Source organism: Malaclemys terrapin, chromosome 10 (genome assembly GCF_027887155.1).
Source record: "Malaclemys terrapin pileata isolate rMalTer1 chromosome 10, rMalTer1.hap1, whole genome shotgun sequence".
Lineage (NCBI taxonomy): Eukaryota > Metazoa > Chordata > Testudines > Emydidae > Malaclemys > Malaclemys terrapin.
In genome coordinates, this window is record NC_071514.1 from 13,669,528 (window position 1) to 13,695,849 (window position 26,322).

At 43.7% G+C, this 26,322-nt stretch overlaps 1 protein-coding gene across 1 annotated transcript in view; it reads left to right on the forward strand.

The window, feature by feature from the left end:
* AGBL1 (AGBL carboxypeptidase 1) overlaps positions 1–26,322 on the forward strand; it is a 387,636-nt gene that overhangs the window by 219,809 nt on the left and 141,505 nt on the right. Inside the window, exons 20-21 of the mRNA XM_054043152.1 lie at positions 1,998–2,129; positions 9,232–9,408. Coding sequence (XP_053899127.1) covers positions 1,998–2,129; positions 9,232–9,408 — 309 coding nt within the window. The remainder of the gene's footprint in view (positions 1–1,997; positions 2,130–9,231; positions 9,409–26,322) is intronic.

A 26,322-nucleotide genomic window follows, 5' to 3' on the forward strand; every position in this document is an offset into this window, starting at 1 on the left:
GTTTGCCATATTGTTAAATTCTGGCTCCTCACTGGCTGAAAACTTACCTGTGATGAGACATAACAGTAGGCACACAACTACTTCCACCCTGATAGTAGTGCGCTCGGGTGTTCCATGCATTATCTGCATTATAAACTGGGGAAATGATCCTCTTACTTAATTCCCTGTTATTGCACCTGTGTGCACCAGGTGTCAGCATTATTGCTATTTCATTATGGATCTGAGAATATACTTCCAGATTGGCATGTTCAGGGCATGCCAACTTTCTTAGGGCTTGTCTACACTGGGAACTTGCACTGGAAAAATCCACCCCCCTGCCTCTCAGACAGACATGGTTATGAAACAGAACCAACTAATAATAATAGTAATAATCCATTCCAGTAGAGCCAAGCAATCCTAATCAAGGATGGGGGCCCTATTAAGGTAGGTGCTGTACAGACATGTAACAAAGACAGTCTGTGCCCCAGAGAGCTTACAATCTAGGTGTTAAACAGGAGGCAGCAATTGGATGAAACAAAGATGTTGGTGCGGGTTAAGTAACAATAGAATAATTTACCTGGAAATCAGAAGCAGCTTGCTGCTTAACTAATCAGTGCCAGAGGTAGCAATCTGCAAACGTTGTGGCAGAACTTGGAGTTAAGGAGAAATTGAAAGAGGATGAGGTGGTGAGTTTATGAAGTCTGATGTGGAGTTTTTTTCATGCATGGGAGGAAGTGCAGAGGCGGTCATGAGAGAAGCAGACATGGGCAGTCGAAGCTGGACTGGCTGGCATAGCTGACAGAACCTAGTGTGCAAATAATTGCATCCTGAATGGCTGCAGTTAAATTCAGTAAAACTTAATTATCTCTAAAGGGTCAAAGGTAAATACGTGATCAGGTAGATAAATATACTGGGTGAAATCTTGGACCCTTGAAGTCAATGGCAAAACATCACCCACGGTGATTGCACCCACTGCTTATTTCTTCCTCCCTCTTCCTGCTTCTGTCTGTCTGCCTGTCTATTCTAAAGTTTCTCTTCTAGTGGTATCTGGATGCTCCTCTTTGCTTTCCAGTTGGCTTATCAAAAGTGAATAAAACTTTGCTGGAGCACTATCTTCTTCTGACCATTTAGAATGTTGGCTTAAAAAGAACAATTGTTCTTCTTTTGAAATTCCTTTCCTTATTGGATTTTCCAGTATTTCTGATGAAGACATGGAGAATATATATAACAGCAATGCACATCTCACTGAGCATCAACATTGATTATTCTGCAAGGCCTGGGTCAATATTTACCTCATAGGTCAATAAACCCTGATTTTCATTTGTAGAGGACTTGATATGTGCTTATAAAGGCAATCTAAAATTTCACTGAAAGTGGGAATATGCTTAGCGCCTAGCTACCCGAAGACTGATGCTAAAGAGATGGATTAGATTGATTGATTAGACTATGTAAAATAGGTCACTTACTGTGCTTTGCTTAGGGGGATATATACAATGTCATAATAATATGCAATAACTACTAGTGTAATAGCATGGATGTGTTTTTCTGCGAATTACATAGTACAGATTTCAAACTTAAAGAAATGAAGATTGATTGCCTGATAGGGTGCAGGTTTTAGATCTCAAGAGGATAATACTGAAGTTTAGAAGTAAAAGGAATTTGCAAACTTCCCTTTGATTGAATCATAAGATGCATGTTGGTTCCTGAACTGCCGTGGATGGCAGTGGGTGGGACACAGTTCTTTGTGTTTCAAACAGAGCAACATATAACCTCCCTCTCTTCTCTGAATCCTCCAGAATCAGGTGGACTGGCAGAGCCTGGGAAGGCTGATAACAATTGATCAACAGGGTTTGGCGTTCATTATGGGCATGCCCCATAGTCTGAGAGCCTCTGAGAAGTTCTGAAAAATGGTTTTTTTTTTAGCAATTGGTCAACCCACTACTGTTGCACATTGCCATTTAAAGGGCTAAAATCCTTCCTGTTTTATGGTCAGTGTTATTCCTTTTTCTGATCTCCAGGTATTCTGCGACTATCACGGCCACTCCCAGAAGAAGAACGTGTTCCTCTATGGCTGCAGCATCAAGGAAACCTTGTGGCAGGCAGGCTGCACCGTCGACACAGCAGTTATCACAGAAGATGTTGGCTACAGGGTGAGACTTCACATTACAGCACACATCTACTGTGCACACACGCAATCAATCCTTAAGACCGTACTCAGAGTTGTTATAGTTTGACAGCAAACCATTGATATCTAGTGGGATCCCACAGGGGTCTGGCCTAGGTCTGGTATGATCAGGGCCGGCTCTAACTTTTTTGCTGCCCCAAGCAGCAAAAAAAAGTGCCGCCCCGCCGAGCCCCCCCGCCGAGGGCCGCGCCGCTGGAACCCCCCCCTGTCCCGAGCGCCGCGCCCCGCACCGCCCCGCCACCAAGTGCCGCGTCGCCCGAGCCCGCCCCCTCCCCCGCCGCCGAGCGCCACATTGCCGGAAACCCTCCCTGAGTGCCACGCCGCCCCCCAGCCGAGCGCCGGAGTGCCCCCGCCGAGTGCCGCACCGCCGGAACCCCTCCCTGAGCGCCGCGCGCCGTGCTGCCCCCCAGCCGAGCACCGCGCGCCGGAGCGCCCCCACCGAACAACGCGCCACCGGAGCGCCCCTGCCCCCCGTGGAATGCTGCGCCACGCTGCCCCCCGCCACCCCAAGATTGGCCGCCCCTTACCAGGTGCCGCCCCAAGCATGTGCTTGGTTGCCTGGTGCCTGGAGCCGGCCCTGGGTATGATTTAATATTTTCATTAATGATTTGGATAATGGAGTGGAGAGTTTGCTTATATAATTTGAAGATGACATCAAACTAGGAATGGTTGCTAAAAATTCAGACAGGATTTTGAATTCAAAATGATGTTGGAAAATGATCTGAACTCAACAAGGTGAAATGTAGTAAAGACAGGTGCAAAGTAAGAAGAAAAAATTAGATGCATTGCTACAGAATGGGGAATAACGTGCTGCATAACTGGGGAGTAGTACTGCTGAAAAAGATCTGAGGGTTATAGTGGATCACAAATTGAATAGGAGTCAACTATGTGCTGCGGTTGCAAAAAAGGCCAATATCATTCTGGGGTGTATTAACAGGAGTGTTGTATGTAAGACACAAGAGGGAATTGTCCTGCTCTCTTCAGCACTGCTGAGGCCTCAGGTGGAGTAATGTGTCCAGTTCTGGGCATGACACTTTAAGAAAGATACAGACAAATTGGAGAGTCCAGAGGAAAGCAACAAAAATGATAAATCTGATCTCTGAGGAAAGGTTAAAAAACCTGGGCATATTTAGTCTTGAAAAAAGACCGAGGGGAGACCTAATAACAGTCTTCAAATATGTTAAGGGCTGTTATAAAGAGGATGGTGTTAGATTGCTCTCCATGTCTACTGAAAGTAGGGCAAGAAATCATGTTTAATCTGCAGCAAGAGAGATTTAGGTTAGATATTAGGAAAATCTTTCGAAATATAAGGGTAGTTAAGTTCTGGAATAGGCTTCCGAGGGAGGTTGTGGAATCTCCATCATTGCAAGTTTTTCAAAACAGGTTGAATAAACACCTGTCAGGGCTGGTCTAGGTGTCCCTGGTCCCATCACAGTGCAGGGGGCAATCGCTTCAGCTCCCTTCCAGTCTTACATTTCTATGATTAGGGATGGGCCCAATCTACGAAGTTTGGAGCTGGGTGTGAACTTCCCCAGAATCCAGAGGAATGCAGTCCTGGGAGGCTGGACCCATCTCTAAAATCTAGATGCACCAAATATTAGCATAAAGTATCATCTAAATGAACATGCCCCCTAATCAATGGCCACAAATATTTGCCTACCTGGGCAGCTACCGTTTTTTGTGTGAGTAAACCACACACATGCGAAACATCATTCATATAACCCTTTATGTACCATATAATGCTGGTAAAAGGCCACTGGTCATGTTGCCCTGTTGAATTCAATTGCCTTATTGTTAAAAGCACCATGTCAAAATAAAAAATCAAGAGCCCGATTCACCACTATGCTACTTCAGTTTTACCCCAGCATGGCTTCATTGAAACCATGGAGTTACACAGGTGTCAAACTGGAGTAATGTAGCATTGAACTTATTTGACCCTGTATTTTTAAATAATATAATGTTTAGTGTAGAGAGCACCTCCATGAGTAGACGGTGCTATAGCTTTATCTTAGTATTAAGTTGTTGTCTTGTATGTTGTTTTGTTGTTGTTCTGACCCTGGGGTTTTAGCAGGATGTTCAGTCCTGCCTGTGTGTGCTGGACTTGGTACTTGTGGTGTCCCAATAAATCGTGTTCGGTAAGTGAATATTACAATACAGTTCCCTTCAGTGTTTTTCCTGTGACAGGATTCTTAAAATAGAAACCATTGGAAACTCCTACTCTCTTTAACAGACCATTTGTTTCCCATTTCTACTCCATTCCTGTTAGAAAATGAAACTAGACTAAATTATTTTTGCTCTGTGTTTAGTTAGCCTCCCTGTCTGGTTCTCAGGCACCAGCATCTGGCTGTTGGTTTGCAGTTTCTGACAGTTCAAGGGAATGAGTAATATTTAAAAATCCCCCGTTTTCAATGAAACTTGAGAGTTGTCTAGTGGTTAAAATAGGAGACTGGTATACAGATCTAATGGGTTCTTTTCCCAACTCTGCCGGATTTGTGTGACTTTGGGCAAGTCACTTCACCACCCTGTGTCTGTTTCCCCATCTGAGATGAAATTATCTCTAATTATAGTTTTCAAAATTAATTTTTACAAAACCTAAGTTGTAGTCCTAAACTGGTTTAAGAGGCACAGATTAGTGAGATCTGGCATAGAAGAGGTTAAAATGTTCTTGTATAGCTCTACACTGTTGTATGGCTGGCACCTCTCCAGGACAATCTGCAACTCCCTCCCTTCCTTTAGATTACCATGTCTTCCTCATTCATCTTCAGGCATCGTCCAAGGAGTATACTTTCCCAGAAGGAAAGTGCTCCATTCAGGAGTCCCTCAGGGCAGGACCAAATACTGTCTAGACCATCCCTGATAGACATTTATCTAACCTACTCTTAAATATCTCCAGAGATGGAGATTCCACAACCTCCCTAGGCAGTTTATTCCAATGTTTAACCACTCTGATAGTTAGGAACTTTTTCCTAATGTCCAACCTAAACCTCTCTGGGCGCAGTTTAACATTGCTTCTTGTTCTATCCTTAGAGGCTAAGATGAACAAGTTTTCTCCGTCCTCCTTTTGACACCCTTTTAGATTCCTGAAAACTGTTATCATGTCCCCTCTCAGTCTTCTCTTTTCCAAACTAAACAAACCCAATTCTTTCAGCCTTCCTTCATACGTCATGTTCTCTAGACCTTTAGACCTTTAGATAGACCTTTAATCATTCTTGTTGCTCTTCTCTGGACCCTCTCCAGTTTCTTCACATCTTTCTTGAAATGTGGTGCCCAGAACTGAACACAATACTCCAGTTGAGGCCTAACCAGAGCAGAGTAGAGCGGAAGAATGACTTCCCATGTCTTGCTCACAACACACCTGTTAATGCATCCCAGAATCATGTTTGCTTTTTTTGCAACAGCATCACACTGTTGACTCATATTTAGCTTGTGGTCCACTATTTGCCGTACTCCTTCCTAGACAGTCTCTTCCCATTCTGTATGTATGAAACTTATTGTTCTTTCCTAAATGGAGCACTTTGCATTTGTCTTTATTAAACTTCATCCTGTTTACCTCAGACCTTTTCTCCAATTTGTCCAGATCATTTTGAATTATGACCCTATCCTCCAAAGCAGTTGCAATCCCTCCCAGTTTGGTATCATCTGCAAACGTAATAAGCGTACTCTCTATGCCAGTATCTAAGTCGTTGATGAAGATATTGAACAGCGCCAGTCCCAAAACAGACCCCTGCGGAACCCCACTTATTATATCTTTCCAGCAGGATTGGGAACCATTAATAACTACTCTCTGAGTATGGTAATCCAGCCAGTTATGCACCCACCTTATAGAAGCCCCATCTAAGTTGTATTTGCCTAGTTTATTGATAAGAATATCATGTGAGACCATATCAAATGCCTTACTAAGTCTAGGTATACCACAGCCACCGCTTCTCTCTTATCCACAAGACTCGTTATCCTATCAGAGAAAGCTATCAGATTGGTTTGACATGATTTGTTCTTTACAAATCCATGCTGACTATTTCCTATCACCTTATCACCTTCCAAGTGTTTGCAGATGATTTCCTTAATTACTTGCTCCATTATCTTTCCTGGCACAGAAGTTAAACTAACTGGTCTGTAGTTTCTTGGGTTGTTTTTATTTCCCTTTTTATAGATGGGCACTATATTTGCCCTTTTCCAGTCTTCTGGAATCTCTCCTGTCTCCATTGATTTTCCAAAGATAATAGCTAGAGGCTCAGATACCTCCTCTGTCAGCTCCTTGAGTATTCTAGGATGCATTTCATCAGGCCCTGGTTGATTACATTGAACTCATTAGCACTACAAAAGTGATTTTTCCTCCCTTCTCGTCAGCTGTTGAGAATATCCCACTTTCACCTTAATTGAATTGGCTCGTTAGCATTGACCCCCCCCCCAACTTGGTAAGGCAACGCCCATCTTTCCATATGCTGTGTATTTATACTTCCCTACTGTATTTTCCACTCTGTGCATCTGATGTGGTGTGTTTTAGCCCACAAAAGCTTATGCCCAAATAAATTTGTTAGTCTCTAAGGTGCCACAAGGACTTCTCGTTGTTTTTGCTGATACAGATTAACATAGCTACCCTTCAGAAACCTGGATTTCTTGTGACATTGCTGCATGGCAAACAGCACTCATGGGTGTGTCTACACAGCAAGCAGGATCCCATGGCAGTGAGTCTCAGAGCCTGAGTCTGTGAGCCTGGGTCTGGGTCTGTGGTTGTTGGTTGTAGGTGGTGATGGCTGTATATACAGAATTAATGTTAATGAGGAGATAATCCAAATAGTTAGGCCAAAAGTTTATGGTTTCTCTAAACATGTTTTAGAAAACCTAATAAGTCTTTTTTTTTTCAATTCCAGTTAAGCCAAATATTCCCCTACTCAGTGTTGTGAACCCAAGCCCAATAAGACTGAGCGATAATAGTTCAGAATCAGACAGTAAAACTGACTTCTAAACAGAAAGTGAAATGGACTGATAAGATTTCACCACCCAAACTGAACAAAATGGAAAGTAAATGGCGTCAATGGAGAGAACAGAGGAATCTGTTCAATTCAACAGTTTAAGGTGGTCACAGTTATACAGGCAAAGACAATGTGCCCTTTATTTTAATATTGTATGGGCCAAATGCACTCCTGGTGTAAATGATGCTCATTTACATTAGCATAGAATTTGGCCCATAATTTCTAATTTGATGCTCCAACGCTCTTTTTATTTTGGGCAGGGGGAGGAAATGTACACATATCCAAAGGTCCAATTCTAACCAAGTGCAACTCCCATTGAAGTCAATGAACTCATTACATGTATGTTTGTATGGCACATTGCCTCATGGGAGTTGTAGTTCAGGCCCCCATTTTCTCATATGGGCTGGGATCCCTGAAGGATTATATTTCTCATGATGCAACACGCTCTCCTGTAGCCGAGCTGCATAGTGCATCATGGGAGATGTAGCCATCCAGGGAATGTGGCTCAGATGAAGTGTTTCAGGTCAGTTCAACAAACAGAAACTCAGCCTTTTGATTGATGAATCTCAAAATGTTTCATTTCAATCGAAAATCTTCAAATTCAATATTTCAACTTTTATTCCCCATTTGAGACAGAAACAAACAGTGAAAATTTGGAATTTCCCAGGGGATGGAAATTCTGAATTTTGCTCAGCTCTACTGCTGCTATGTAAATAATAACTATGTAACTCTCTGTGGTGGGTTGGATCACAGAAACCCCTTGGGGCTGCCAACTGATGTGCCAAGACTACTTCTGCCCCGGCTTTCCCTGCCCTCCCAGCTTGGGACTTCAGTGCCCTGCCTGGTTTGAGCCAGACCCAGGTCTGAACCACTTCCCCTAACAGCTGTAGGCTTAATTGAAAGCAGGTTAAGAAGCGTTCCTGTCTTTAACACCCAGATGAGACTACTTCTGCCCTGATTTCCCTGTCAGTTTGGGACTCCAGCACCCTGTCTTGTTGAGCCAGACACGCCAGTCTGCTCCAACACAGACCCAGGGTCTGAACCATGTGCCCCAAAGCTGCAGACTTAACTGAGAGCAACTTAAGATGTGTTCCTGTCTTTAACACTCAGATGCCCAACTCCCAATGCGATACAAACCCCAAATAAATCCGTTTTACCCTGTATAAAGCTTATACAGGGTAAACTCATAAATTGTTCACCCTCTATAACACTGATAGAGAGATATGCACAGCTGTTCCCCCCCCCCCACCAAGGTATTAATACATACTCTGGGTTAATTAATAAGTAAAAAGTGATTTTATTAAATACAGAAAGTAGGATTTAAGTGGTTCCAAGTAATAGCAGACAGAACAAAGTGAATTACCAAGCAAAATAAAATAAAACACACAAGTCTAAGCCTAGTACAGTAATAAAATCTCACACTCAGAGATGTTTCAAATACGTTTCTTTCAGAAACTGGATGCCTTCCTAGTCTGGGCACAATCCTTTCCCCTGGTACGGTCCTTGTTCTGGCTCAGGTGTAGCTAGGGGATTTCTCATGACTGCAGTCCATTTGTTCTGTTCCACCCACTTATATATCTTTTGCATAAGGCGGGAATCCTTTGTCCCTCTCTGGGTTCCCAGCCCCTCCTTCTCAATGGAAAAGCACCAGGTTAAAGATGGATTCCAGTTCAGGTGACATGATCACATGTCACTGTACGACTTCATTACCCTCTTGCCAGCACACACTTATACAGGAAGACTTACAAGTAAAACAGAGCCATCTACAGTCAATTGTCCTGGTTGATGGGAGCCATCAAGTTTCCAAACCACCATTAATGGCCCACACTTTGCATAATTACAATAGGCCCTCAGAGTTATATTTCATATTTCTAGTTTCTGATACAAGAGCGATACATTTATACAAATAGGATGACCACACTCAGTAGATTATTAGCTTTGTAATGATACCTTACAAGAGACCTTTTGCATGAAACACATTTTAGTTACATTACGTTCACACTCATCAGCATACTTTCATAAAATCATATAGAGTGCAACGTCCCACACTATCTAATTCATGTTCTTATTCTTGTTTGATTCTTTTTTTTGCAGACCCTCCCAAAAATCCTGGATAAAGTGGCCCCTGCATTTGTCATGAGCAGCTGTAGCTTCCTGGTGGAGAAGTCACGTGAATCGACAGCCCGGGTAGTAGTGTGGCGAGAGATTGGTGTGTTGAGGAGCTACACGATGGAGAACACCTACTGTGGCTGCAGCCATGGGCTCTACAAGGTGAGTACCTATGTCTGGGAGCCCATTCTCATCCTCTCTTCTCTTACGGAGCTCACTTAGACTTGCAGTGCAGGGATGAGCAGTTGTGTAATGGTGGGGTACTGTTTTACTGCTCAGGAGTCTTTGCTTTCCTGAGCCCTTCAGTGGAATGAACTCTGAAACATTTTGCTATCATTTCTTGCCACTGCTCCTGAGAGTAGAATTGCCTCCAAGTTTGTACTATAATATTCCCATCAGACCTCAGTCTGCTGCCTACAGTGATACAATAGTCATAGTGTAGCTCCTATTTTGCAGCCTCATTCAACAGTGAGGGACACCAGGCCTGATTCTTATAATTTACCCTAGTGTAAATCAGGACTTGTTCCAGGAAGGCTGCGGAGTTACAGTGGTGTAAAACTACTGTAAGTGGGCCTGGTTCTCCTCTCTCACAATAAATGTTTCCTTGGTTTTATGAACAAAGAGGGGTCTCCTTCTAATTTAACTAAACCAAATCTACTCTGTCCTACAGAAGCTATATTAAGGGCAATCAGGTGTTCCAGAGAGATGTATGCTGCCTCTCCTTATTAAACTTTGCGACCTGATACAAAGCTCCATTTACAGCAGTTGTAAGCCTGCATAACTCCATTCGCGGCATGAGACTGGTATAATGGAGTTCTGAATCAGGCGCTGTGGCGCCAGTGGTTAGCATGATGTGATTGGAACGATTTGACATCTCTGTGCTATGTATTATAATCTTATTGTTGGCAAGGGATTCCTACCAAACCAGTGGGAAATAAAGCCATCATATAAATCATGAGACATTCTCAACTATATTATTAATGACACCCACAGCTACAGGGGGAAATGTATACTCTGCTGCTTGCTCTGTGCTTACATCCTGCAGGTGTCATCGAAATAAAAGACCCTGAGACAGTGGGTTCTGTCAAGGGAAGTTGATGGGCTGATTGTTTTAGTTTACTGTGAGCCTCCCTAACTCAGGGAACACCAACTGTTTTCCCTGCCACAGTCTGTAATGACTCTTTGTACTTGCTGAAGAAATTCTCTGCATCCAAAGCAAAACGTGCAACCTTTGAGTTTGTTCCTAGAGTACAGACATCAGCATCCACTATCAAATAGCTTTAAGATGAAAGAGCATTCTGGGTAATGTTATGCAAATGAGAACACTGGACTTGTTCTTGACACACATGGAGACATTTTTGTTTAGCACTAGACACACTGTAATGAACTCATCCTGATCATGTCAGGCCCATGCGAATACCCAGGACTTGGTCTTATAAAGATATTTCCTCTGGGATACCTCAAGAAAACCGCAGCTTGCTGCAGGTCTGGCAGGAAGTGGTGGGGTTGGGTCAGTCAGGGGTGCTCTTCTGTCTGAACTGGTATTGCTCTAATCTTGCAACATGGGGCTCAAAGGAGTGCTATACCAGAGGAAGTAGTGTTACTGATTCAGTAGGGAGACTTTTCTAAGTCAATACTGACTGTAGTCCCAAACAGCGTGAAGGGGGTACTCATGTTGGAGGTGCTATGTGTTTTGAATGAGACACACATGCTCTGACTACTTGTGGCTGTTAAAAATCTTGTGGCATTTTTAACAAGACTAAGGTTATTAACCCCAGTAATTATACTCTGCTGATCTGAGCTCTCCGTTCAGTGTCAAATGGTGAATTCTTCCTCTCCCAAAACAAATAGGGAGCGTTGCTAGGGCAGAATGGCTGCCATGTTTCAACCTATTTCTGTCGGAGGGGGTCAGTGCCCCTATATGCAGAGTGTTAATAAAGCAATTAGGGGTCCTAAAGGTCCTTCAAGATAATTACTAATTAATGTATTTATAGTAATACATCGCAAATTACTCTCTGAGCAAAGGATCTGAAGGGTTTTGTAAACCTTATACACTAATCACTTTGCCCTCCAGTTAAGTGTAGCCAGGAGGAACTCAGCAGCTGCTTTAACAATACGTAAGCATATAAAAGTCCAGGGCAGGAAGTGAAGAAATAATTGCAAAGAGAATTTAAGGAAAGAGAATATAATTACCCAGATTGGCCAGACCAGCACAACTGATACCTCCTTCTCCTGAGAAAAGTGCTAATGGATTTTTAATAAGCACCAGAGAGCAGAATTTTTGTCCTACATTTTATCCAAAAAGACAGTGGGTGGAATCCTGACTCCAGGATGCCAAAACTCCTGTTGATTTCAGTGGGGCCAGGATTTCACCCAAATACCTCTAGCAATGCAGTGTGCCCTAGCGCCGTGCTGGGGTATCAGACTCAGGATCATTATCCACTGAATCACTATGCTTACCAGCTGTATCACCTAGGTGTTCCTTGACCCAACACTGCTTAGTTTGTGAGGTCCGATATGATCACAACTTGAGGTGGTAGAACAGTAATGTGAAAAGCCCTGTCAAAATGATTTATTCAGGGAATAGCTTCAGTGCATTTCTGTTGTTTTCTCAATGCCTCTTCTCTATTTTGGAGGTCTTAAGGGATACACAGAAATACCCCATGTTGCAGGACCTGGACTTTCTTTAACCATCCTTTGAAGTATATGAAATGCATCTCTATTTTTCCCTCTGTTTTTTTCCTCTTATCCTCACGCTCATCACTGAGCAGAACTGTAGGCAGCCAGCAGGGGAATCGGAGTAACTTTACATGTGGGCGCCTGTTGCCAGAGAGGGAATCAAATCCACGTTTTTTGTGACCCATAAGGAAGTCTATGAGCTATAAAGCAGGATAGAAATTTCCGTTCTGAACATATTGCAAATGATTTCTGTATGTTGGAAAGCTCAGTCCCAGATGGATCATGAGGTTATTATTCTAAGGTCATCTTTCCATTTTTTGTTTATCATTACCATTTATCCCAAAGACAGAGGACTCTTAAATATGCCCATGGGGGCATTTCTTCCTTCCATCATATGAATATAAATATTTTTGCAGTTTCTCAGGTTAAGGCAGCTTTAAAGTAGTTCCAATCATTTCTCCCCCAGTACACTAAGGGCCTGATTTGTTAGAATTGAAATGATGTATCATTTCTTACACTGACATTTATTTTGGAGCTGCGTAAAAGATCATAAGCTATTACCTTCAAATAACTGATATCAATAGGAGATTTCCCCTTCTATTTTTAGGAATCTTTAACTAGGGTACTACTTTTTTTGTTCTTTTGGATTTGGGTTCCTAGGAGAATATTCTCAACATGGTAAGCCAAAGATTTCATTGCATAGTTCCATGTAACACCCAAGTCCCACCCACCAAAGACTCTCTCATTAGAATCTGATACTCCTGAAGCTCTTGGGTATACATCATTTTTATAGGGCCATATTTTTCAAGAGGCTGCAATTGAGATACTGATTCTGGGGCTGCAGTTTTGGACCCTCCAGCTCCCGTGTGTGAAAATGACACAATTTAGAGAGGTACCTGATTTGCGGGTGTAATCTGTCAGTTAGGCCTGGTCTACACTGGGGGTGGGGTGGGGGGGATTCGACATAAGATACGCAACTTCAGCTACGGGAATAGCGTAGCTGAAGTCAACATATCTTATTTCGTCTTGCCTCACGGCGCGGGATCGACGGCCACGGCTCCCCCATCGACTCCGCTACCGCCGCTCACCCTGGTGGAGTTCCGGAGTCGACAGGAGTGTGTTCGGGGATCGATATATCGCGTCTAGACGAGATGCGATATATAGATCCTGATAGATTGATCGCTACCCGCCAATCCGGTGGGTAGTCTGGACGTGCCCTTAGATATCTTCCTGTGACCTCTGCTCTCAATTAACAGTATGTGCAGTTTTGCACCCACATTTGATTATAATTAGAATCTGTTTTTTAAACCATATGACAGCAACCCCCTACAATTATATCCATAAACTTACCTAGACAAACAGGCCCTTTGATTTTTTTTTATGCTTTACTTATATAGCTTCTTAATGCACTTACAAACAGCAACTAAGTCTTCCACCACCCCATTTTACCAAGAGGGAAACTGAGGCTCAGATGTCTGAAGACACTGTGGCCATATCAGTAAGTTTTTGGCTGCCAGTCTCCCCATTTAACCAATAACCCATGCTTCCTTCCCCGTTGCAAACAATAGGGCAACACATTCTGCTCTCCTTGTTCATGCAACTAGTCCCTTTGGCCACTGTGCCACTAACTTAGTCTGTGTAGTTACATAGAGAGCTACTAGGGAGTTAATAAAGGACTGGGCAAGAACAAAAAAGCCCTTCTAGATGCCATTAAAAAAAGCTGCCCTAAGCTGCATGTCAGTGGTAGGTGTGTCCTATGACATCACTGTGGAGGAGAGCTGAATTAAAATAAAACCCAGTACTTCCTGGTAGTGAGTCCAGCCAGAAAGAGTTTTCAGGGAATGTTGCCTAGCTTGCATTGAAATTTACAACCCCCCATTTTAGAAATGGTTCATTGTGTCAAAAATAAGAAAGGTGTTTGGCACTTGTGATATTCTAATAAGAATCAAGAGTGACCCCAACCTCATTTAAAAGTCATTTGACTTCAAAAGGCTGGAAATATAAAAGATGGTTTATCTCTGTTGAATCGCTGTGTCTCTGTGATCAATGGAAATGCAATAAGCCAGTCGCCCTTAAGGAAGAGAAACATAAAACCAAAGAAACTATTGATCTTATCTGAGATTTTATTCAACCTAAGGAAGATGAAGAAAAAGCCAAACCCCAACTCATTCTCATTTCATCGAGATTGCCTGATGGAGTCTTATAGGAACAGTGTCTCTATCGTAAAGTGTTGCTAAAAAAAAGGAGTAATGGATTTCAATGGGGAATTCTCCCTCCCACTCCTATCTCTTTAGAAACCCTGTGGTCGAAAGAGAAAAACAATCAGAAAATTGAAGAAGCTCATAAGTTCATTGCCTCTGCAAAGGCTGAGTGTTTGGTGAGCTGGTGGACTAAATCAAACAGTCTTCCAGCCCACCAAAAGGGTTTTATTGCAACAACCTCTCAGATATTCAGTTTGTTGAGACCATCTTTTATTTGTGTGAAAATGAATTCTGTGTGGCACCTTTTAAAGAAGTTTTACCCATTCTGACTAACTTAGTCTCCAGTGAGCTATCTTTTGATATTTACACAAGTTTCTCATGGGTTTCATTTCCTGCCCTTGTATATAATATAACTTTGCCATGACCATCCAGTACCAGGCTATTCAATACCATGCCATATAGTATCATATCACAATTTTTTATACTATCCTATCCTGTTCCATGCCATACCATATTGGAGAATATTTAGTACTGTACTGTACCATAGTGTGTTAGTCAGTTCCATACTGTGCTGTATATAGGATTGGAAGGGACTTCCTGGGTCACTGTGTCCAGTCCTCTGCTATTGCAGGCAGTGCTCTTAGATAATCAAGTTCATAAATTTATTAAGCTCCATGTTAAAATTAATAAGGTTGTTTGCCCCACTTCTGTTGGAAAGCAGTCATAGAACCACACTTTTCTGATGTTTGGAAACTTTCTTCTAATTTCCAGCCTAAATTTACTCATAGTCAGTTTATACTCATTCATTCTCGAGCCAGTATTGTTCTTTAGCTTAAATAACTCTTCTCCATCCGTCGTTTTCAGCCCTGTGGTGTATTTAGAGAGAGCAACCATATCCCTGCTAACCCTTCATTTTGCTAGGCTAAACAAGCCAAGCTCTTAAAGTAAGTCTATACTGCATGCTCCTTTCGGCAGCATGTAGAATATACTGCACGCCCCGCTAAGCATGGGTATAAATAGCAGTGTAGATTGTGAGGCACTGTTTAGGCAAGTAAAGAAACTCCTAAACCCTGTGGGTATGTACCCTACAGGGCTCTCTACATGCCCAAGCAGTGCCTCCCTTTCTGCACTGCTATTTTTATCCCACTGCCTTCCTGCTGCTGGAGTCTTTCCCTGCTCCAAGGAGTTGCTGGAGCCTCCTCCCTCCCCTCGCTGGAGTCTTTCCCTGAGGTGGGGAAAGCTCTGGTAACTCCACATAGCTCTCAGCTGTAGTGGGGAAAGGCTCCGGCAGTTCCCTGCGTTGGGGAAAGGCTCCAACAGTTGACTGCTGCTGAACCTTTCTCCTGTGCCTCCCCCTTGCCAGCGCCTTTCAATGACATGTGTAGTTACACACTACAGTGAGGACACAGCGTCTACAAGTCACCACAAGACATATCCTCATATCCTACATGTCTCCACAAGAGGTGTGCAACATAGATGTTAGGGCTAGTCCAGGGGTAGGCAACCTGTGGCACATGTGCCGAAGGTGGCACGCGAGCTGATTTTCAGTGGCACTCACACTGCCCGGGTCCTGGCCACCGGTCCGGGGGGCTCTGCATTTTAGTTTAATTTTAAATGAAGCTTCTTAAACTTTTTAAAAACCTTATTTACTTTACATACAACAATCATTTAGTTATATATTATAGACTTATAGAAAGAGACCTTCTAAAAACATTAAAATATATTACTGGCACGCGAAACCTTAAATGAGAGTGAATAAATGAAGACTCGGCACACCGCTTCTGAAAGGTTGCTGACCCCTGGGCTAGTCTATGCTAGAAACACTACAGGGGCGCAGCTGCAACATGTCTGTGAAGATGCTCTGCCAGCGGGAGAGAGTTCTCCCATTGTCATAATAAAACCACCTCAGCAAGAGCCGATAGCTATGTAGATGGGAGAAGTTCTCCCACCGACATAGCGCTGTCCACACTGGCGCTGTCCACACTGGCGCTTAGGTCGGTGTAACTTACATTGCTCACACCCCTGAACAACATGAATTATACTGACATAAGTGGTAGTGTTTACAGACGCTTTAGTCTCCTCTCATCAGATATGTTCTCCATTCCTCTGTTCATGCTAGTAGCCGTTCTCTGCACCTGTCCTTCATTATATTATTCAGTACCGTAGTGTATCATACCATACTATTCAATTCGTATTCTGCCCTGTATTTTTTGGCTCCATCCCATGCTACACCTTGGCTTACCATTCTGTACAGCACCATGCTTTCAGTATCTTGCCATTCTGGTACAGAATTTTGCCCGACATGTGTACATGATGGAGGAAATAAATCAGTAAGGAAATAGATTTTAGCCTCGTGCTACAAAGGGCTTATTATAAACAACAGGGAGTAACACAGATGAGTTGTAAAATGATTACAGATACCTTGACAGTGCCCTTTGAAGTGGATTTTACTGGTGATATAGATCGTTCTTTGAAGAGAGCCTTTGGGAGTGGAGAGGGAAACAGTTTTTGTTGCCCAATCTAATGCTTCTAACTTGGAGAAATTGAACAGGCCTGATTTTCTCATCAGACTTGAGTGGAAGAGGGAATAACCACCACTTCCCGGACGACTTTGGGTACAAGGATAGCAGTATCAGGCAGAGTGCTAACAGACAAGCACTCGAGACTTTGTTGACAATCCTTCAAAAGCTCTCTGTCAAAACTAAGATCCATCAAAGACCCAACATTTCCATCACACAGTCTTTCACTGTAATAATGTTAGTCGCTCAGCTCACTGGGTGAAGTCATGAAGCCAAGTATGGTGGGTGAGCTGCGAGGAACATTTTAGGGTAAAAAGGGGTTTAAAAGATTCCAATCCTGATTCTCCACTTCTCTGCACTGGGTGAAGTCATTTACACCGGTGCAAAGTGGGGGTAAAAGGCTACTGAATCAGAATAGTAGTGGTTTTCCCTCGCTTTGCACTGTTGTAAATAACTACCCAGGGTGCTGGCCAATATAGAATCAGGCTACAATAATTAGCAAAAAGTAAAAGCAACTGGAAAGCTCAGCATACCTTGGTTAAACCCTGGGAGTCTTCAGAAGTTACAAATGGCAACCATCTCCGCTCACAGTGACACCAGGAGCCACGCACGGTGTGTACCATTGGCAGGGCTGAATTAAGGCATAGGCAACCGTGGCACATGCCTAGGGCCCAGTTCATGGTGAGGAGGGGCAACCTGAGCTCTCGCTGGTCTGCTTCAGGAGCCAGCCTTGTGGCTGTGGCAAGGAGGAGCAGCACTGACCACCCCCTGAACACTCAGGTTTGGCCCTACTGCCCCGCCTTCAGGATGGGGGAGGGGCCTGTGAGGCCAAACTTCAGTGACTGCCATTCACACAGGTTTGGCCCCATGGCCCTTCCCCCACCACGATGGAGGGACTGCCAGGCCAAACGTTAATAGGCAGTGGGGCAGCCAGTGCTGCTGCTCCTTACCACTGCTGTCCGGCTGGCACGGGCACCAGGGCTTCCCGATCAGAGGCCTGGCCAGCCTTTTCTGTGACTTGTGTCAACTGAAATGTTTTAAGAAAGTATCATGCTGGTGAAGTACCATGGGAATGTGGCAGAGTTATGGGAAGAGCATCATGATGAGTAATTCTGCCCCTTCCCTCAGAGAGGGACTTCTTTCATGACGATTCTCCTTGTTTCTGCTTTTTTATGACCAGAGCTAGCCAAATGATTCATAATGAATAATTTGTTCAGTGAAAGTTGCCATTTCTTTTCTTTGTGGGTCATCTGTGGGCAGCTCACAAAGTGTACCCATTATTTCAAATTACTCACTGCATAATTTTTGTGAGCAATTCTTGGTCTGATTGTTACAGGTATTTCATATTCAAAATTTGAGTTGCTTCGATAGGTCACACAGTTAAACAGTAATAGAATACCATTTATTTAAACATTTTTTGACATTTTCTACATTTTCAAATAGATTGATTTTAATTACAACACAGAATACAAAGTGTACAGTGCTTACTTTATATTAATTTTTATTACAAATATTTGTGCTGTAAAAAACAAAACATAGTATTTTTCAATTCACCTCATACAAGTATTTTAGTGCAATCTCTTTATCATAAAAGTTGAACTTAGAAATGTAGAATTATATATAAAAAAACCTGCACTCAAAAACAAAACAATGTAAAACTTTAGAGCCTACAGGTCCACTCAGTCCTAGTTCTTGTTCAGCCAGTCACTCAGACAAACAAGTTTGTTTATATTTGCAGGAGATAATGCTGCCCGCTTCTTGGTTAGTGTCACCTGAAAGTGAGAATAGACGTTCGCACGGCACTGTTGTAACTGGCGTTGCAAGATATTTACGTGCCAGATGCGCTAAAGATTCATATGTCCCATCATGCTTCAACCACCATGCCAGAGGACATGCATCCATGCTGATGACAGACCGAAGCATGTTTACTTTCATCATCTCAGTCAGATGCCAACAGCAGAAGGTTGATTTTCTTTTTTGGTGGTTCATGTTCTGTAGTTACCTCATCAGAGTGTTGCTTTTTTAAGACTTCTGAAAGCATGCTATACACCTCCTCCCTCTCAGATTTTGGAAGGCACTTCAGATTCTTAAACTTTGGGTTGAGTGCTCTAGCTATCTTTAGAAATTGCACATTGATACCTTCTTTGCATTTTGTCAGTTCTGCAGTGGGAGTGTTCTTAAAACGAACAACATGTGCTGGGTCATCACCCGAGGCTGCTATATTATGAAATACATGGCAGAATGAGGGTAAAACAGAGCAGGAGACACACTGTTCTCCCCCTAGGAGGTCAGTCAAAATATAATTAACACATTATTTTTTAACGAGCGTCATTATCATGGAAGCATGTCTTCTGGAATGGGAGCCGAAGCATGAAGCGGCATACAAATGTTTAGCATATCTGGCACATAAATACCTTGCAATGCTGACTACAAAAGTGCCATACAAATGTCTGTTCTCACTTTCAGGTGACATTGTAAATAAGAAGCCAGCAGCATTATTTCCTGTAAATGTAAACAAACCTGTTTGTCTTAGTGATTGGCTGAATAAGAAGTAGGACTTAGTGGACTTGTAAGCTCTAAAGTTTTACATTGTTTTGTGTTTGAGTGCAGTTATGTAACAAGAAATCTAGATTTGTAAATTGCACTTTCACGATAAAGAGATTACATTATAGTACTTGTAGGAAGTGAATTGAAAAATACTATTTCTTTTGTTTATAATTTTTACAGTGCAAATATTTGTAATAAAAATAGTAACATAAAGTGAGCACTGTACACTTTGTATTCTGTCTTGTAATTTAAATCAATATATTTGAAAATGTAGAAAAACATCCAAAAATAGTTAATACATTTCAATTGGTATACAGTGCAATTAAAACTGTAATTAATCATGATTAATTTTTTTGAGTTAATCCTATGAGTTAACTACAATTAATCAACAGCCCTAATAGTAAGTATGGGGGACTCAGAGGCATCTTTGAAACTTAAACTGCCAAAATGTCAACTAAAAAATTACACCCTCTACAGGGAAAAGCCTTAGTAAGCAGCTAGATCTTGAAGGTCTGCTAACTATGGGGTTCTTTCTTACCAATAGGAGAAGCAAATCCGAGAGCTGTGGGATTCCACAGAGATTGTCATGACCCCAGCAACCCCAGGATATCTGGGAATAGCCAGTGGGAATATCCTGGAAGGTTTCAACTCCCATATTGGTGAACAAGGAGAGATGCCACTATGAGTCATGACCCAAACCACATAGGGCTTAAATGGCTTCTTCATTGTCCACAATTCAGTAATATTTACTAGACGTATTTCTAAGATGCTCATTACTGTTATGTCTGAGCACCCTTAATTTAAAAGTCTGTATATCTCAAGACAAAGAAATAAGGCTAGGTCTACACTACAGGGGGGGTCGACCTAAGATACGCAACTTCAGCTACGTGATTAGCGTAGCTGAAGTGGCGTATTTTAGGTCGACTTACCTGGCTGTGAGGACGGCAGCGAGTTGACCGCTGCTGCGCCGCCGTCGACTCCACTTCTGCCTCTTGCCGCGGTGGATTTCCAGAGTCAATGGAAGAGCCATCGGGGATCGATTTTATCGCGTCTTCACTAGATGCGATAAGTCGATCCCCAATAGATCGATTGCTACCCGCCGATTCGGCGAGTAGTGAAGACGTGCCCTAAGACTTTCCATATTACTCCCCCCTCCCCCCCCCCCCGCAGATAACCTGTTATTTAGGAAAGATCATAATTGGGTGGTGTGTTTCTTCCAGGTTTCCCCAGGATATATTTTAGGAGAAGGCTCACAGAAAAAATATGTCTTGCATTACATTGCACCCTCCATGCACAATAGTGATCTCTGGCATTAGTGTATTCCACCATCCCTTGTGCTGCGAACATTCTGCCCCATCCACCGTGATTTTGAAAATGCACTGTCAACCTTAGATGCCCCCTCCAAGCCTATCCGTTCTGTGAATGAACCTGAAAACAGCAGTGCTCTCTTCTTGTGAGTTTGCCACTGTGAGAACAAATGGTCATTTTCCCAGGGGTGCCAAATATTTCTGAGTTCTTTCGGGAAGTTAGTACAGGGAGTAGTTGCCTGTCAACTGCCAAGCAGTGGCCCATCCGTTGAAGTGTCCCAGGGATGCCTCCTTGAAATGCATTTTGGAGAAAGTCCTCCATTGGCACCTGCTGTGGTGGAATTCAGCTGTCACTCGATCCATCTGCTTCCTGTTCCCGTGTTGAAAGATTCAAGTGCTGGGGGACTGGGGGGGATGTACCATTATGTTTGAGCTCAGTGCTACTGGGGGTGGAGTAGAATGATACCTAAAAGAGAAGGATGGCATCTTAGTCTTCCTTTCCCTCCCTCTCCCCAACATGCTCAGGAAACAAATAGAATCAAAAATTAGAACTCTCAGAAAACACGTGGCAAAAGTATTTGAATCTCTCTCCATGGCAGTGTCCCAAAAACGACATGCTTAAAAGTTCTAGACATTTATGTAAACAAAAGGAAACTGTTGATTCAAATTTGAATCAAGACTGAGGATATTTATTTTAAACTACATTTGAGTAGTTGAAAACCTGTCCTGTTTTGTTTTATTTAGTTTATTTCCTCTGAGACATTGAGTGAAATTCATTCCTGATTTCATTTGTTGATTTCAGTGGAGTTACAGCCAGGATGACCTGACTGATGACCAAATATCTAGGAGAGACACTAGGTTTTATCCCTAGTCATGTACTACCAGAAATGGTTCCAGTAATCCATATTCAGTTAAATAGCATGGGAAAAACTGTGTGAAAGGGAGGTCCCAGTGGGTGGATTTAGTGGGCATCAAACTGAGGGATAGATGGCTCTGGTTAGAGCCAAGTACAGTGCGGGCAGGCTCTGGGAATGCTTCCCATACACTGCACTACCACTCTGCTTAAATATAACCTGCAACATACTCCTGTCCTGGGCTACCCACAACGATTGACCAGTGTACTTCACTCCCGATGTCTATCATCCTCAGGTGTTACAATTCCACACTCCCCTCTGCCAGTGCAGCTGAGTCCTGAGATGCTGCATCCCTGTATGGAGTGATCAGGCTTTACAGAGCAGAGATAAAAAGAACAGGAGTACTTGTGGCACCTTAGAGACTAACAAATTTAATTTGTTAGTCTCTAAGGTGCCACAAGTACTCCTGTTCTTTTTGCGGATACAGACTAACACGGCTGCTACTCTGAAACAGAGCAGAGATGTGCAGTCATCATCAAATGATGGCCAAACTGTGGTTTCTGATATTCACAAGTAGCATAATGATTAGGCCAGTGTTTCTCAAACTGGGGCCGCCGCTTGTGTAGGGAAAGCCCCTGGCGGGCCGGGCTGCTTTGTTTACCTGTCCCTTCTGCAGGTCCGGCCGATCGCGGCTCCCACTGGCCATGGTTCGCTGCTCCAGGCCAATGGGAGCTGCGATCGGCCAGACGGGGTCAGGTAAACAAACCGGCCCGGCCCGCCAGGGGCTTTCCCTACACAAGCGGCGGCCCCAGTTTGAGAAACACTGGATTAGGCTGAAACCACTGCATTCAATTCTTGTTGGCTTGTTGCTATGTAACTATGTGCTGTGCCCCTCTTAGATTCCACAAAGCAAGATCAGGATCAGAGTATGGCTTCAAGTGGTGCTGATCCTATGATGGAACTCTTTCCTCTGAGTCAATACTAACATTAGCTTCCTGCTAAGGTCAGGGGTTAGAGTTAGTGAAGATGCTGAGGTGAGAATGGGCTATAAAACTGCTGACCATTTGTGGTTCTAAATACCACACGGCCCTTGTTATAACAGTGGAGTACGTAACTATGTAGTCCTGGCCAAATTCCAGTTTGGATAATTATAGTCTACCTGCAAAATTCCTTCTGCACTTTCAGTTGGATATGGGAGTGCTCCTCATAACCTACCCTATACTCTTTTCTAGTGTTGCTGCAATTGGTGTAGGAACTCATGTGTTTTATTGCAGGAGTGACTGTATTTTATTGGTAAAGTGAATTCCTATTTACTCTGGACTTGCCTCAAAGAAGTATTGCGGGGCTTCATAAATGAATGCTCTCTTCCCATAAACTGAATATGTGAACCCAGGTCCCCAAGGAAGCAGCAAAGGTCACCGCAGGTTTTGGAACAAACACAAATGACAGGGAACAGATACAATATCAGATGTTTCTTTGTTGAGCGTTGTGCAGCAGTAGCCGTAGCATTTGTTGGCTGTCTTTGAAATGATGTCTCTTCACTGGAATGACAGCACCTGAACAGATGCAGCAGGCACGCAGGACAGCAGTGTGTGTGGGTTTTGCAGATGGCCGGTGGCTGCCATTCCAACCCACAAGATGCAATAACAGCTGAGGAGAGGCTGCATTCACCCCCACAGCCTGTCTCTGGGTTTTCATGGGCCTAAATTCCACTGGGCCCCTGCCAGTCCAACTACTCAGGCTATGTCATTGGTTCTCAAACTGGGGCTGCCGCTTGTGCAGGGAAAGCCGCTGGCGGGCCAGGCCGGTTTGTTTACCTGCCGGGTCCACAGGTCCGGCTGATCGTGACTCCCACTGGCTGTGGATTGCTGCTCCAGGCCAATGGGGGCTGCGGGAAGCGGCGGCCAGCACATCCCTTGGCCTGCGCTGCTTCCCGCAGCCCCCATTGGCCTGGAGAGGCTAGTGGGAGCTGCGATTGGCGGGACCTGCAGACCCGGCAGGTAAACAAACCAGCCTGGCCTGCCAGGGGCTTTCCCTACACAAGTGGCGGCCCCAGTTTGAGAACCACTGGGCTATGTGCTAGGACAGAGTGAATTTCATCCAAAGAGGGCAATCGGCAAGTAAGAGAACAAGGTTTTCGGCTCACATTGTGACATAGCACTGGGAAAAGAAGGTGAAGGGTCAAGGATGTCGATCAGTAGCACTTGAGGTCTAGACATTACTGGGTTTGCAGAATCCTCCCTCTCTGTTCTAAACTAAATATTTTTAAAGGGTGGCTGTTAGCTAAGGCTGTACAACAGACTCATTTAACTCTCTCTAAGTGGACACTAAATGGGACAGAACACCACATCCAGGAGGTGTGTGGGTTACACAGTGCAATGTGTGTAAGGTCGGCATTCAGCATGAATGAAGATGCTCTGTTGTGAGGATTGACAGTGCATGTTTATACTCCACTAATACCTAAGATGGGGGGAAGTGAATTACCCTCTCCTTGATTACTGCATTACCCTGGGGTAATACAAAGTAAAATCAGGTTACCAAATGGATCCAAGTTCAGAGTATGCGTCTGCAATGGCAAAGCACAGTCTAAAGTCAGGGACAGTATAAAGCAATCCTAGAAACTAACCTAGATGTAAAGCCCAAAGAAGTGGGGTGGGAGGGAAGAGGTTCTCATGTCATTCTATGCAACATATCTTAGCCTTCCAGTTTCCTGCTCCTTTAGAATAAAGATGCACATCATAAATGTGAGTGGAGTGGGGAGGACAGTGTCTGAAGTACAGAGTCAGACAAAAGCCTGGAAGGCAGCAGCCTCCTGGATCTTAGCCAGGACTCATTGTGGGACCTCAAGTCAGCCACTTGACCTTTCTGTGCCTCTTCTACTTAGTCAGTCAAGCTGGGAAGTAGGATATAAATCAGGGCTTGGCTGAGAAGTGGATGCTGCATCTCAGCCCGGCTTTCGTGGGTAGAAATATGTTACGAAAAGGGAAAACAATGGTCCTGAACCACAAAGAGATACAAACTCAGCTGGCTCTGCCTTTTGGAGCCAACTTCAAAGCTCTCACTAAGTGTAATCTCAGGACCTCTGCTCCCCTTGCTTGCTAAGCAAAAGGCCTGACCCAACAGAGACCCCTTCAGTGGGAGCAGCACATCTTAAATCAGTTCCTTCCTCTCCTCTGCTGATGTGTTCTTGGGTCTCGACCGGCCCCAAACTAGAGAATGAATCTCCCACCATATGGTTAAATTACAGCACAATAAACAACGACTACAGGGATGAGATCACAATAGATCTGAATCTGCAGAGCTGGGAAGCCTCCAGTGCTGATGGGGTTCCAGCATGCTTGGCTGTAGTCAGAATAACGAAGTAGCATTCTCCCCCACGCTGATTGGAACAGCTTTCTCAGCACTGCTGTCAGCCCCTCCTCTTTTGGACTCAACCTCTGGGCTCTCATTCCAGCAAATCCCTTCAACCTTCTGCTCCCCTTTGTCCAGTTAATGCTGTTACCATTTGCTAGTGGACATTAGGCTGCAGGACACAGTGAGCTTCTTGTGGGCAGAGAGGTGGAGAGGGGCATTGCCTCCGCTCCTTCCTGCCCCTGAATCCCCGAAGATTTTCTTTTGAATTGAATTTTTTTGTGATTTTTTGGGGGCTCATTTTTCACATCGAAACAAACAATACAAAATACAAAAAGCTAAACGACTTACAGCTTGTATATGTTACCAACTACTGCCCGTTTCCCAGGGATTGCAAATAAAGATATGCAATTATTCACCCTTACACCTTGTCAAAGCTGCAAGACTAGACAATACAAAACCCGGCACTGTTATGCAGACATTACATATTAAAATGGGGATAACAAAACAAAAAAGACACGTACAAATAGGCAGAAAAGGGAAGGAGGGGACCGAGTGAGGGCCGGCACAGGAAGAGGGAGGGAAAAAAGTGGAGAGGACAGGAGGAATGGAAGTTTGGCATCATCTGGGGTATCTCAGCATTCTTTATCCAAATGTATGAATAAACAGGGCCCAAATTTCTTCAAATTCATATAATTGCTCTTTATGCTGATAAGCTATTATTTCTGACGCTGCTAACTCAGACAGGTCTGAATGCTATTGCTCTGCTCTGGGCATAAGCCTTCTCCTCCATTTTCATAAAATCATACACTTGGTCATCATAGTGGCCCTCACAAACCGAAGTCTTTGTGGCGAAGTTAAACCCAGCATAGTAGGTACATAACCTAGGATATCATTTTCATCTGAGGTTTGGTTACTGAAGGCAAGCACTAACTCCCTTTCGCACACTTTCACAAAGAACTCCAGACCAATGGAGTTCCTCTTTATTATCAAAGCATTCATAGTGGACACGGGCCTGGGGAGTTTATGAAGCATTTCCAAGGTTCCCAGTAGGCTCTCTGGTAGTCTGAGGGCATCTGGACCAAATTGATACATTAGCAAATGTCACTTGTAAATACTGCCACTCCAATGAGGGTATGTTGCTTTAGTGTTAGAAAAGAGACAAAGCCCATATCCTAGACTCATTGGGAAATCATGTGATGCCCTGGCTCAGCCAATTCTTCCAAATTATAGGTCCCCTCCCCCCACAGTTTGCAAGTCTGGGTTACCCCAGATAGGTGATTTTGCATGACAGTGAGGATGAAATTGGTATCTCTTAGCTAGGATAACTCAGTCCTTTCATGCAGCCACCACTGACGTCACCTTACTTTTCTCCATCGGACAAAAAGAGGCACCGAGCAGACCCACAGGGGGAATTGGGTGCATTAACATCTGTTCTGTTTCCACCATGTGGGCATATGGGTTTTAGAATGCTGGAACCAGTGACATGGTAAAAGGGATAATAGTAATTCTGTAGGTTTGGGAGCCCAAACTCCGCCTGGGCTGTATGGAGCTAGAGTTTTTTAAGTGATAGTCATGAGCATTGACCAAGGTTGCACAGAAAGGCTCTAACACAGGT